At 40.7% G+C, this 13,439-nt stretch overlaps 1 protein-coding gene across 3 annotated transcripts in view; it reads right to left on the bottom strand.

Moving 5' to 3' along the window:
- Positions 1 to 10,635: 10,635 nt before the first annotated feature.
- Positions 10,636 to 13,439, bottom strand: part of EYA2 (EYA transcriptional coactivator and phosphatase 2) — a 190,811-nt gene continuing 188,007 nt past the window's right edge. For 2 of the 3 annotated variants that reach the window (XM_088472145.1, XM_088472146.1), the window contains 2 exons: positions 13,206 to 13,306; positions 10,636 to 11,461 (listed from right to left, as the gene is read on the bottom strand). In XM_088472145.1, coding sequence (XP_088328271.1) covers positions 11,381 to 11,461; positions 13,206 to 13,306 — 182 coding nt within the window. In that variant the 3' untranslated portion in view covers positions 10,636 to 11,380. The remainder of the gene's footprint in view (positions 11,462 to 13,205; positions 13,307 to 13,439) is intronic. The other variant, XM_088472147.1, reaches the window with a different exon arrangement.

Here is a 13,439-nt window from a genome sequence, read left to right as displayed (position 1 = left end):
TGCAGTATGCTTCGGGTCATTGTCCATCGGCACTGTGAAGCGCCGTCCAATGAGTTCTGAAGCATTTGACTGAATATGAGCATATAATATTGCTCAAAACACTTCAGAATTCATTCTGCTGCTTTTGTCAGCAGTCACATCATCAATAAATACAAGGGAACCAGTTCCATTGGCAGCCATACATGCCCACGCCATGACACTACCACCACCATGCTTCACTGATGAGGTGGTATGTTTTGGATCATGTGCAGTTCCTTTCCTTCTCTTCTCTTCCCATCACTCTGGTTCAAGTTGATCTTTGTCTCATCTGTCCATAGGATGTTGTTCCAGAACTGTAATGGCTTTTTTAGATGTTGTTTGGCAAACTGTAATCTGGTCTTCCTGTTTTTGTGGCTCACCAATGGTTTGCATCTTGTGGTGAACCCTCTATATTCACTCTTGTGAAGTCTTCTCTTGATTGTTGACTTTGACACATATACATCTACCTCCTGGAGAGTGTTCTTGATTTGGCCAACTGTTGTGAAGGGGTTTTTCTTCACCAGGGAAATAATTCTTCTGTCATCCACCACAGTTGTTTTCCGTGGTCTTCCGGGTCTTTTGGTGTTGCTGAGTTCTCTGGTGCGTTCTTTCTTTTAAAGAATGTTCCAAACAGTTCATTTGGTCACACCTAATGTTTTTGCTATCTCTCTGATGGGTTTGTTTTGATTTTTCAGCCTAATGATGGCTTGCTTCACTGATAGTGACAGCTCTTTGGATCTCATATTGAGAGTTGACAGCAACTGATTCCAAATGCAAATGTCACACCTAGAATCAACTCCAGACCTTTTACCTGCTTAATTGATAATGAAATAACGAGGGAATAGCCCACACCTGTCCATGAAATAGCTTTTGAGTTGATAGTCCCATTACTTTTGGCCCCTTAAAAAGTGGGAGGCACATATTGAAACTGTTGTAATTCCTACACCGTTCACCCGATTTGGATGTAATTACCCTCAAATTAAATCTGAAAGTCTGCAGTTAAAGCACATCTTGTTTGTTTCATTTCAAAACCATTGTGGTGGTGAATAGAGGCCAAAATCTGAAAATTCTGTCAATGTCCCAATATTTATGGACCTGACTGTATATGTGAGAGTGAGGTGGGTGGGGCATTGCTGGGGTATATATGTGAGAGTGAGGTGGATGGGGCATTGCTGGGGTATATATGTGAGAGTGAGGTGACTGAGACGTTGCTGGGGTATATATGGGAGAGTGAGGTGGCTGGGGTGTTGCTGGGGTATATATATGAGAGTGAGGTGGGTGGGGCATTGCTGGGGTATATATGTGAGAGTGAGGTGGCTGGGGCAGGAACATATATGTGTGAGAGGAAGGTGAATGGGGAAAGGCTGGGGTATATATGTGAGAGTGAGGTGGGTGGGGCATATATGTGAGAGTGAGGTGACTGAGACGTTGCTGGGGTATATATGTGAGAGTGAGGTGGCTGGGGCGTTGCTGGGGTATATATATGAGAGTGAGGTGGGTGGGGCATTGCTGGGGTATATATGTGAGAGTGAGGTGGCTGGGGCAGGAGCATATATGTGTGAGAGGAAGGTGAATGGGGAAAGGCTGGGGTATATATTTGAGAATGAGGTGGGTGAAGCAGGAGCATATATGTGTGAGAGGCAGGTGGCTGGGGCTGGGGTATATATGTGAGTGGGAGGTGGGACACAGACTTTGATCCAGGCCAAGCAGGTGGAGCAGCATGTCAGGCAGCAGCTGTCCGGAATGGTGGAGCTGCTGGCTCGGTGCGGAGAGGACGGGCTGCCGAGGCCCTGCACATTGAACTGGACCAGCTAGCAAGCAGCTCCACAGGCAGGCTTTGACTCAGATGTTACAGACAACAGCTCTGGTATGGAGAGTGACAGCGAGGAGGCAGCTTGGAGCTGTGAGAAGGAGTGCCCGGTGTCAGGGTGAGAGTCTGTGGTTCTACCTGCTGGAGCTCTATAGGCTGCCACTGCCTCTTGTGTGTATAGGCTTTAATTGTCTTCTGTGTGCATAGGTTGGCACTGCCCTCTGTGTGCCCAAACACTCAATGTTTTAAAAATGTTATGTCAGGGGACTCATTTTGATTGAGTCAATCAGTGTCACATACTGGGGCTGATTCTGACTCGTACACAATGTCAATAATTGTATAAATTAGCAATTTTTTGTGGCTAAACATGCCATCCATACACAAATGCTGCACTTAGTACTTTTCACCTTCCGCTGCAGACCACACCCCTGAGTGTCAATAGATACACCCATAGGTGGATCTAGATATGCCCTTTGGGTGGAGCATGACACACCTCCTCAACGGCTCGCCTTGCGGCGCTATGTACTCCTGGTTGTAGCCTCCCTGAAACTAGTTTTGAAAAGTAGGCAAGTATGATCTATGCTAGGCAATTAATACATTTATTTAGTTTGGCTATGTTACTTTGTTAGCTCATTGTTCTTGTTTTCTTATCAGTGTGCCGTATAGGGAATATGTTTATATACTATTAGTTGTGGTGAGTTATAAGCCAAGCTTGATTTGTTATTTAATGTTTTTATTTAGATCTACCATTTTAGTGGAAGTACTATTAGGGTTTTTGCATACTTTTCTAGGGAATTTGTTCCCTTCAAATGTTTGTTTATTATCTATGTTGCTTTTTATTAAGTCTTGCTTATTTACTTTTACTTTTCAAAATTATTCTGTATACCACCTCTTTTCCATGCTGCCCCCCACTCTCCCTTTTCCCTTGACCTTCCCTCTTGAATGTTCTTACTGCCGGTCTTTAGGGGTGTGGGATATAAGGTCATATTGGACATATATAAATATATATATATATATATATATATATAAAATGGGGGATATATGCAACGGTGCTGGTTGATATCAATATTTCAACTATAAAATGGTGTCCAATAAAATTTACTCATGGAACATTGGAGGCTTTCATTCTCCAGTCAAACGCAAAAGGGTGTTTCCATATGTCCATATACATAAGTTGGATCTAGTTTTATTGCAGGAGACCCATTTGTTAGAACCAGAAATACTTAAGCTTAATATGTTACAGTACAAGGTAGTTGCATCGGCAAACTTTTCATCTAAGGTAAGAGGGGTTGTGATACTTTTATATCAGCCTGTTTTTTATATCAGTCTGCCTTACATGCTACTCTCCTCCTTTTCTAAGCCAGAAGGGAGGTTCTTAATTGCTGATGTGACTGTCCAGAAAGTTAGGTTTACAGGGGTCTATTTATCAAGCAGTGAAGAAGTGAGCCAGTGGAGAAGTTGCCCGATAGAGAGAGAGTACACATGACTGTCTGCTGCACACAGATCCCTCTCTACGGATTGACTCTATGCTCCTTTCCAGTAGCTTGTTCCCTAAGGTTATAGATGCCAGTATAGAGACAATATGTATTTTGGATCATGCGTTAACATGGGTTTCTATATCTGACTCAATAGATAGAGGGCCCTATTACCAATGGAGATTTCATAATTATTTAGCAACCTAATTGAAATTTCGATCCATGTTGGAATCAGGCTGGCAATCCTACCTATTTAATAATATGGGATACGCTCAAACAAACACGTGAACTTTCTCACATTAGAAGAATTAACTAGAGTAGTTAAATCACTTAAACCTAATAAGACCCCAGGACCTGACGGGCTTATGGGAGAGTATTATAAAATTATATAGCCTAGATGCGTAGATACCTTGTTGGCTGTATATAATACTATTTTTAAAGATCATACCTTGTCTCGATTTCTTAATGGCGCTATATTTAAAGTGCTCCCGATACCTGGTAGGGAAGCAGAACAAATGGTTTCTTACAGGCCAGTTTCATTACTCAACACCGATTATAAAATCCTTACAAAGATTTTATCAGACAGACTTAAATGGCTTTTGCCCTTTGTAATTCACTTAGATCAGACGGGGTTCATTATAGAGAGACACTCTGTAGTGAATATCAGAAGAGTTATATCTTTTATTCACAAACTGGAATCCTCTGGGGGTTCAGGTGCCATTTTGGATTCACAGAGGATTTCATACAGATTTCTTCACTATTTATAATCAGTCTACCACGCAAGTTGCTAGTAATGGGTATCTCTCTCAACCATTCTCAATATGTAGAGGCACCATCAAGGCTACCCACCATCTCCCCTTCTGTTTGCTCTGCACTAGAGCCCCTGGTTATAGCTCTCCGTGAGGTGCAGGGGCTCTCTGGGATTACAGTTGGTAATGTGAAAACTAAATTGGGCATTTTTGCAAATGATATGATGCTATTCATATCTCATCCTGGGATTACTATACCTGCAGTAATAGATGTTATTTCTAATTTTGGATCCTTCACAGGACACTAAATTAATTTTAAGAAATCTGAGCTTTTGCCTTTGGGTCCTGTTTCTCAACTTCCATCTTTACCCTCTATTTGCACATAATTTGTTAGGGCTAATATTAGTCTAAAGTATCTTGGAATTTACATTACCCCAATCATGACCAAATTCTACTTTGCTAACTATACTCCATTGCTTTCCAAAATCACCAAAATGTTGGAGGTCTGACTACTTCTTTCACTTATCACTAATGGGACGTACTCGCTCCTCAAAAGCATAACACTCCCTAAATTAGGAAAACTGCAATGAATACACATCATAGAGGGTGCTCACAAAGTATTCCAAAACACATATTATAATAAAGAAAATAGTTGTTACATAAAATAAACCATAAAACAAGGATTAGTAGAAGCCAACTTCCACTTAAAAGAAAGACCACATCCACCTTTGTAAATGCATAAACTTATTCCAATATGAGTGTTCCCAAGGTTATGATTATTTGCATAATATCCAGAGTCTACTCCATTTATATTGGAGACATAAATAACCCACATCAAGACATACAGTAAATATGCAAGAGCCTTTTGATGTAACAAAGCTTCCAATCCTGTTATGGGTATCAGGCCAGCAGTAAGATTACTAGAGAAACAAATGCCCTGGTATAATTACCCAGCTGATTGCCGACACTCTGTTTCTTTGGGGTATTGCTGATCCGGTCTTTCCAAGCTCCGGCCGCGGCTTTGGTCCACGGATAGCACTAACAACAGGTGCGCTGTCCTAACAGGTAGGCTTTAAAGGATAAAAGAACACTCCATAAATTGTCATACTTAATACAAATGTCACCCATAGCTATATCCCGGAAAGATATGGCGCATTGCTCCAAAATATTTACTAAAGTTTTGTGGCAAGGTGGGAAATCTAGAGTTGCCTTAGCCAAGCTGCAACTTATTAGACAGACTGGAGGTTTGGGAGCCCCAGACTTGTTTGCTTTTTATAATGCTGTTCATTGTAGATATATCATAGATTGGTGTTTAGGATGTGATAGTTACTCTGCACTACATCTTCAAAAAGAGTTGTTTGCTCCTTATTCTCCTAGTGCTCTTTTACACATGCCAAAGTCTTCACTGCCCTCTCAGATACTAGAGAATATTATGTTTCGAGACGCATACAAGTCTTGGCTACATTTTGGGGTAATATTGCTTTTAGCCCAGGTTTGGAAAACGCCAAATTTCTCATCTGGCGTGCTAAGGGATTGGCTGCTGTCAAGGATGTCTTTGATCCTGGTGGTAAACTCCTTACATTCTGAGCCACTATTTAAGTATTATGAAAATACCATGAACGTACTACAGTCTGCAATGTTGCAGGAAGTACACTTTAAAGTGCTCAATAGAGCTTACATTTCTCAAAGTCAAAGAGCACATATGGTCTTAGAAGAGTCTGGAAAATGTTTGAAATGTGGTGACTCTAAAGCGAGTTTCTTTCACAATTTCTGGGAGTGTGGCCGCATTCGTAAATTCTGGGATAAAGTTGTATATTTCATCAATAATATATTTTTTGCTTCATCTCATAACAGACCCTCTGGCACTACTATGTGCCAATTTTGACAATTGGAATCTGGAATCCCATACTAAAAGAGATATAGTACCGTTACATACAACAATTGTAACTATTGCTAAAAAGGCCATTCTTCTATATTGGACTGTTAAGACCCCACTCTTTTTAACAACAGTCAAACACATGTTGCTGCAAATTCTTTATTTTAACCGTAGGGCTACTCTCCCAGATATTGAGAGAGGGGGTGATGTGATTCCAGAAAAAATGGGGCTTTTATATCTCCTATCTATATATCGCCACTCAAACTCATATTAATAAAATCTTTGAGTGTACTGAATGGTATCTATATCAGCATTTGCAATGAGTATTCTGCCCTTGAAATTTGACAATTAATATGGAAAGTAAGGTGGAAAAGTTTTTTGACATCTGGTTACCATATGTACATACTTTGCCTGTCCTTGTAAAAGATTCCCTTCGAAAGGCTATTACTTTAACTACATGGTACAAATTAGAGATGCTCTCATTAGGCCGTTCCCATTCTGATAGTATTTATATTTATTGTGCAGCCCTGTAGATTTTGTGTTTTTTTGTGTATGTGGGACACATACATTTCTATGTTGTCCTATAAACACACGTGCAGCTCTCCAACTCTCTTATTCCGAACATTTATCTCTGTAATTGTCTAATTATTTTTGTTAAGTATACAATTTTGTTTTCCCGTATAATGTTACTTATGGTATGTTGTGCAGTTCTCCAGTAAAATATTTTGAAAATTAATATTGTATCTCTTATTTTAGACACCTTTTATACCACTATTGAGACCGAGCTGACACTTGAGTGATGCAATCTCTTCCCCTATTCTGTCCCTCAGACCCCCCCATTTTCATATTATTTTTTAAATTTGTATTTTTACTTTTATTATTTTGTTTATTTACTTTGTCAGCATTTCAATTCTTGTTGAATGTTCTATTGGAATAGTTGCATTCTATCTAATGTAAACAACAATGACAATCACCGTGGTCTTCATAAGATCAGCTGGACATATATATTTACTTCTCTGACCACTGGTCACATCTCTGGATCTATAGTTGTTGACTCTAGCTTTGTACTGTCTAATACGTGTACTGGACTCACATACTGTCAAGTAAATAAAGTTTAATTTATATCCTTCTCCAAAAACAACTCAATGTCGGCAAATTTCTGTACCCTCTTCCTCCATATATTCCTACCGTTATACTGCTACAAATCAACATGTATTTATATAGTGATGTCGTGTGGGGGCTTCACGGCTGAGATACGTCTATTGAATAAACATTTTCTGTTTACAAAAGTCCTCTTGTGTACAGTATACTTGTTGTTCTCTATGATGTCGTGTGTGTTTGTGTGAGTGCGTATATATTCTTAAAATGATTAGTTTGTTAATTTCTAGTATTATTCCACTAATTTTATCTCATTTCTGGAACAAATTATTATAATTAGAAATTATACCAAAAAAAAGTGGTACACACGGACAGTTGTGTGCATACATTTCAGTGCCCCTGGCCAAATGCCCTGCTGCGGTGATCCCGCTCCATTCAGTGATCCCTTCTACTGATTTTTTTTATTGTTAAGGCCTCAATATTTAGGCCCACATGAAACCACGTGAAGGCAAGTACTTACATGAATGAAATAAGGTTTTTCATAGTCCCCAAACTTGAACATTATTGAAAGCTGTTGGGAAGAATACAGGGCCTGATTCAGACCCGGTCGCAAGCGCTGAGCGCTCGCAATGGTGGCCCACAGTGCATACGCACGACGGAGACTGCTCCGTCGTGCGCATGCGCGAGACCCGGCTAGCGACGGGCACTCCGTCGCTCCGGGTCTCGCAACAAAGGGGGCGAGCTGTCGATGTTGAGTGACAGCTCACCCCCTTTGGTGGGCGGGCCAGGGGGTGGCTGCCAAAATGGAGGTGTTCCCATGAGAACGCCTGTCGTTTGGGGGCGGCCCCACTGACACGAGTGATGTCAGTGGAGAGATTCCGGCTCTGTTAGAGCTGAAATCTCTCTGGGGCTTGCGGCCACGAGACCCTACCACAAGGGTCTCGTCGCAAGCCCGATGGTCGCGATGGTCTTGACCATCGCGACCATCATCATGGCTGTATCTGTAGCTGTGGGTGGTCACCCACAGCTATGCGAACGGCCCAAAAAAAAAACCCGGCCCGGATTCAGAGCGAGCGCTCTGTCAGAGCGACCAGGTCTGAATCAGGCCCTCAGTGCATTGCCGACCTGAGATTTGGAAATACATCTGAAAGCAAGAGTAGACTCTTCAGGCAGTGTATGTAAGCTGTGATTTACTAAGCAACGACTGACAAGGTGAACAAACTTCTGCACATGCCATCTTCACAAGTTCTACTTACCTATACAGAGGCTTGCAAAAGTATTGAAACCCCTTAAAAAATAAATACATTTGTCTGTATTACAAATGACACATAAACAGTCATAATTCATTATTAGTCTACAGTTGCTGCTGAACCACATTTGCTTCAATACCAGCTCTAAGTCTGTTGGGGAAAGCTTTATACAAGCTTGTACAACATTTAGAGTGATTTTTACCCACTCTTGCTTGCAGATTTGCTCCAGGCTGTTTGGGTTGGTTGGATGATGCTTGTAGACAACAATTTTCAAATAGTGCCACAGACTTTCAACTGAGTTGACATTTGGACTTTTGGCCATTATAGAACATTTCACCTTTTTGTTGTTCAACTACTCCAGGGCTGCTTTGGCCTTGTTCTTGGGACCATTGTCCTGCTTTAGTTTTTAGCAGCCTAAAGCAGGTTGTCTTGCAGTATTTACCTGCATGATCAGTGCTTTTTGAGAGTCTTATATGAATAAAAGCTAACCTTTTTTGATGATTCACAGGAAGAGGCAAATTGAAAGCCAATTGTTAGGGCAGTACAGTTCAGATTTGAAAACTTAGAGCTTCCACAGCACACAGGGTTAAATTTTATGCAAGCAGCATTTTTCAGTTTTTATTTTCAGAAAATCTGCAGACATATAATGAATTATTGAGTTTGAAAATGTACTTAAGAGCCTACTGGTTTGCAATAAAAATATTGTAACAGCGTCGAGCTTGGCGTACCTTTGAGGAGAACCTCATGCATAGCAGAATCTAGTTTTGTGTGGTGGTCATTTATTTATACTTGGCCTCTAGGCAAGAGCCCTGTGCTATAAATGGTACATTTGCTGTTTGTGTTTTATTGATAAAATATATTGATTATATAACATAGTAAGAGCATGCACTAGACCAGTTATTCCCAACCTCGGTCCTCAAGGCACACTAACAGTCCTGGTTTTAGTGATATCCATGGTTAAGCATGGATAGTTAAATCATAATAACTGAGGTACTAATTAAGTCAGCTGTGTTCAAGTATGGTTATCCTTAAAACTTTGACAGTTAGTGTGCCTTGAGGACTGTGGTTGGGAACCCCTGCACTAGACCATTATGTCACTCATTCAGGATATAGCCACCACCTAACCATTGGTCTAGGTTCTCCTAAACCCTGGCCAAAAAGCCTTCTTGTGGAGTTACTCTTACAACATTTGCCTCTATATTAATCTAAACAATCCAAGATCTCTGTAAACAGTGGTACTATATAAAGAACTATGGGCTGGAATCAGAGATGCATGTTATGACAATATTTTCACAGTTGCCGATTATCGATAAACTGCGCATGCATCAAGGTACATTACCATGGTTGCTTGCAGCGACTATTTGCTCACAGTGTGTATGACAGTCAGGGAGCTTTAGGAGAAGATCACGGGGAGTTGCGGCAATGAACGTAGGGGTGTTGCGACCATTTAGGGGGCGTGTCACATGCGTCTGCAATCCCATTTGCAAGAGAAATGGCTCTGGTGACTTAGTTACCGCGGCTATTTTGAGTAGCCATAGAACTGTGATAATAGAATGATCTACGACCTATGCATCTCTGCAGTGACGTAAGTTCATCCCAGACGCAAGTTATAATTTGGTGCCCCCCCCATCACAGCCGCTGACACTGTCATTTAACAATTCGTATGCAGACAGGCTATAGATAGACGAAGGCAGCAGCTGAGGGACTGACATGGAGCTCTCCACTAGTGTATGGTGGCTTCTCAGGTGCTGGGAAGAGGTGCCATGTATTGGGCAGCCGTGAGGGTACACTCTGGGTACATAATTACAGCCCTAAGTGGGTGAATATGTTGTGGACAATGGAGGAGGTGCCCCTTCAAACCTGGAGCCCGGCGGCAGGCCCCTCCATTGTATCCCATAGTTCTGCCCCTGCGTCTCTGTGCGGAGATGCTTGGACTCAATACACCTCCTGGTGGCTACGGCATTTGCATATCTTCGCACAGCAGCTGCGTATGGATCGTAGGTGCAGTGGTATTAGCGTACATCTCTAAATCAGACCCTATATATGTACAATTTGTATTGGTATGTTGAGCAGCATAGTGTACCTGTGAATCTAGTAAGGAGTGGTGGTCATTTTTTTATACTTGGCCTCTAGACAAGATGAGCCCGGTGCTATAAATGGTACATTTGCGGTATGTGTATGAATATACTGATTATATAATATAGTCAGGGTAAGCATTTGACCATTCAGTATGCTGCCACCACCTAACCATTGGCCTAATGTCGCCTAAGAGTAGTGCCAACAGTGAATATTGTAGATTCTATCGTTTTATTAATTCCAGGACACTTTTTTGACAGTTTTTGTTGTAGCCTCACAGTACATTAATGTAAATATAAGGACACAAAGCAGGTGTAGCTTCCCCCAAAATGTAAACGTAGTTTTTTTTATTTAATGCCTTTCTTCCATGACAACACACTGCTTTTATATATAAAAAACAGAGATGGTCGCATAAGGCACAGCGCAGACACATGCGGAGTCCACATACCATCTATACAAGTGGGAATTATAATCATCAACCAGAACTAATTTACACAATGCAGCTAATCTCAGTTCTTTCCATGAAAAAAAGATTTATTAAATAAGGTCCATGTACACCTGCCTGCCCCATATGACAGGTAAAAGGGGCATAATAACAGGACAAAAAAAAAAATAGTCCATAAATTAGACAAAAAAAAAAATACAAAAAAAAAAAATCAGCTATTTGACTCCTCTGTCCATCATGTCCTATGAAAGGTAATTGAGTAGTAGAGAGAATAAATCAAAGTGGCCTTTCCTCGTGAATTCTGGAACATGTCTGACCCGTGAAATCAAGTCTCTTTGTGCTTATAAATAGTCTGAGTAGCAAATAAACAGCCACTTTTAGTCCGGGTTCAGCTATAAGCACTTCATTAAATAATCAACTGCAGGATCCAATGGGATGACACCGAACAGGCCATGTCCGTAAATGGACGTAGATGTGTTGTCCTGGGCTATTTGGAAAGCAATGCCCCCCGGGTTCCTGTGCTGGCCTGCTGCAGGCAGTTGACATGTGTGAGTGGCCGGTGGAGATCGGTGAGGAGAGCTGGCTACAAGTACTCCAGCTCCAGAGCATGTTGTAAGGCCTCCAAGTCAGCATGGCAGGAGATTCGCCAAAATGGCATGTTGTGCTGTGTGGGAAAGGCAAACATGTCATGAATTACATTCCAGATAGGAGGACTGTTCTCTCGTGGAGACTAGAACTACATAATGATAGTGTCTCTCTTGTATAGATAGCATCATAATAACCCAATGGATCATTACTATTAATGATTTACCCAGTGGAATTGTCAAATGTTATGTTTTCATAAAGAATTCTAAAATCTTTTTATTAATATATTCTATTCTATTAGTGATCTTCCTTCTATTTACACTGAAGCGCTTAAAAATCCTGTGTTTATTTCACTAAAATTACTTGATAATGAACATACATCGGTAGATTAAAAGCTTCTAAATGTTATCAGGGCAGCATAAAAAAATATTGTACTTATAACATGGGAATAACAAATAGCTTTGATGGTAAAGGAACAATACTCCAACAAACTATTCACACCCCTTTTTAATGGCTACAGTCTTCTGACATGTCACAAATACTGTACCTTCATTGTTTGTGAATTCTTTGTTAAAGAAGAAAACATATGTTGAAACAAAATGTAATATTGTCGTACATTGTACTGTACGGGGGATAGGTTACATAAAAAAAATCTAAAAAATGGGGAATCATTTAAAAATGAAGATTTTTTTAGGATTCATTATACAAGATAAAATAATAAGTTATATCCAAAGTAAATGGTTTGAAACCAAAAGTAAACATTCTCATTTCTTACAAACATTATGTGTCAACCATCCCTGGGCAGCAAAAAGTGTGATAGTTTACTTATGCTAAGGGTTTAATGATTGAATTACTATGACCAGAAATTCTCATTTGATAGATGGGGGGAGAGTTATCTAGGAGAAAGTGATATTCATTGGAGGCTGAGAGTTACAGCTCAGGTGTCAGATCCTTAGACAGGTGAGTAATGTTTGGCACTGGTGAGAGAACAGAATATATAGTAAGCAGTCTTTACACAATCATATTTAAGGCAATAATAACCTAACTGCGGATTAAATCTGATCTGTCACTGAAGTTACAGACGGGAGCTGGCACTGCTTACATAGAAATTGAATAAAAACATTTAATATTGAAAAATAACATGAAATAAAATGCTGGTCAGAAATGGCACTGGGCAAAATATCCGTCACGGTTTACCCATGCCTGAGAGCAACCATTCTATGCAGAATGAAAGAGAACCCATACATTCTCTCCTCTCCCCGCGATTGTATATTAACAGTGTGCAGCTAAACTGGTGGGGCCTGGCTAAATGAACATAACTAATAAAATTACAAATAGAGTCCAGGGTCTCTGGGTTATAATATATTGTTTAATAAAACTGCACAGTCCCCAGTCAGTAAGTGAACTATTTTGATGCTCAGTAATGCAGCCACTAAATGTGTTGAGATACGTGTGGGGAGCAGTAACAGAACATATCAGAGCGGTTTAATCATTCCCGAGGGAGCTGCCATAATCTTTGTAGCAATACTGACTCTTGTGCGTGTTTAATAATAAAAAGAATTTATTTTGGGGGGGAGGGGGGTAAATTGGGTTTTAGGACACTGTAAAGTACCTGTTCTATTCTGGGAATGGCCTGGTAGGAAACGGGCGTCATCAGGGGACAGCAAAAAGAAAGTAGAGGGATTTGCTAGAGGAAATTGCTCAGGATACTTCTGGAACTGCCACTTTTTACAACAGAAGGAACCAAATCATCATGTTTCAGGCGGAGGTTAGAAATGAGGGTTTATCGCTAGAAGAGATCACGCGGCTGTACTGTAAATTACCTTTTTCGCTGCCTGTTCCTCTTCCACACCGTCTCCAATTACAACATACACTGCTTTCCTTCCAAATCTCTGCATTATCCTCTCGAAGCAACACTCCTTCCCTGCACAGACAGACATTTCAGCACTTACAGAACTACAGAGGAACCAACCAATTAGTGCAAATGGGGCAGGTCTATGACACAAGCACAAGTGTACAACAAGCAGAGTGTGCAAGTGTCTGTTGTCAATCTACTC

This window comes from Taudactylus pleione, unplaced genomic scaffold (genome assembly GCF_031769625.1).
Source record: "Taudactylus pleione unplaced genomic scaffold, aTauple2 ptg000121l, whole genome shotgun sequence".
Classification (NCBI taxonomy): Eukaryota; Metazoa; Chordata; class Amphibia; order Anura; family Myobatrachidae; genus Taudactylus; species Taudactylus pleione.
This window is presented reverse-complemented; position numbering and strand designations above follow the sequence as displayed.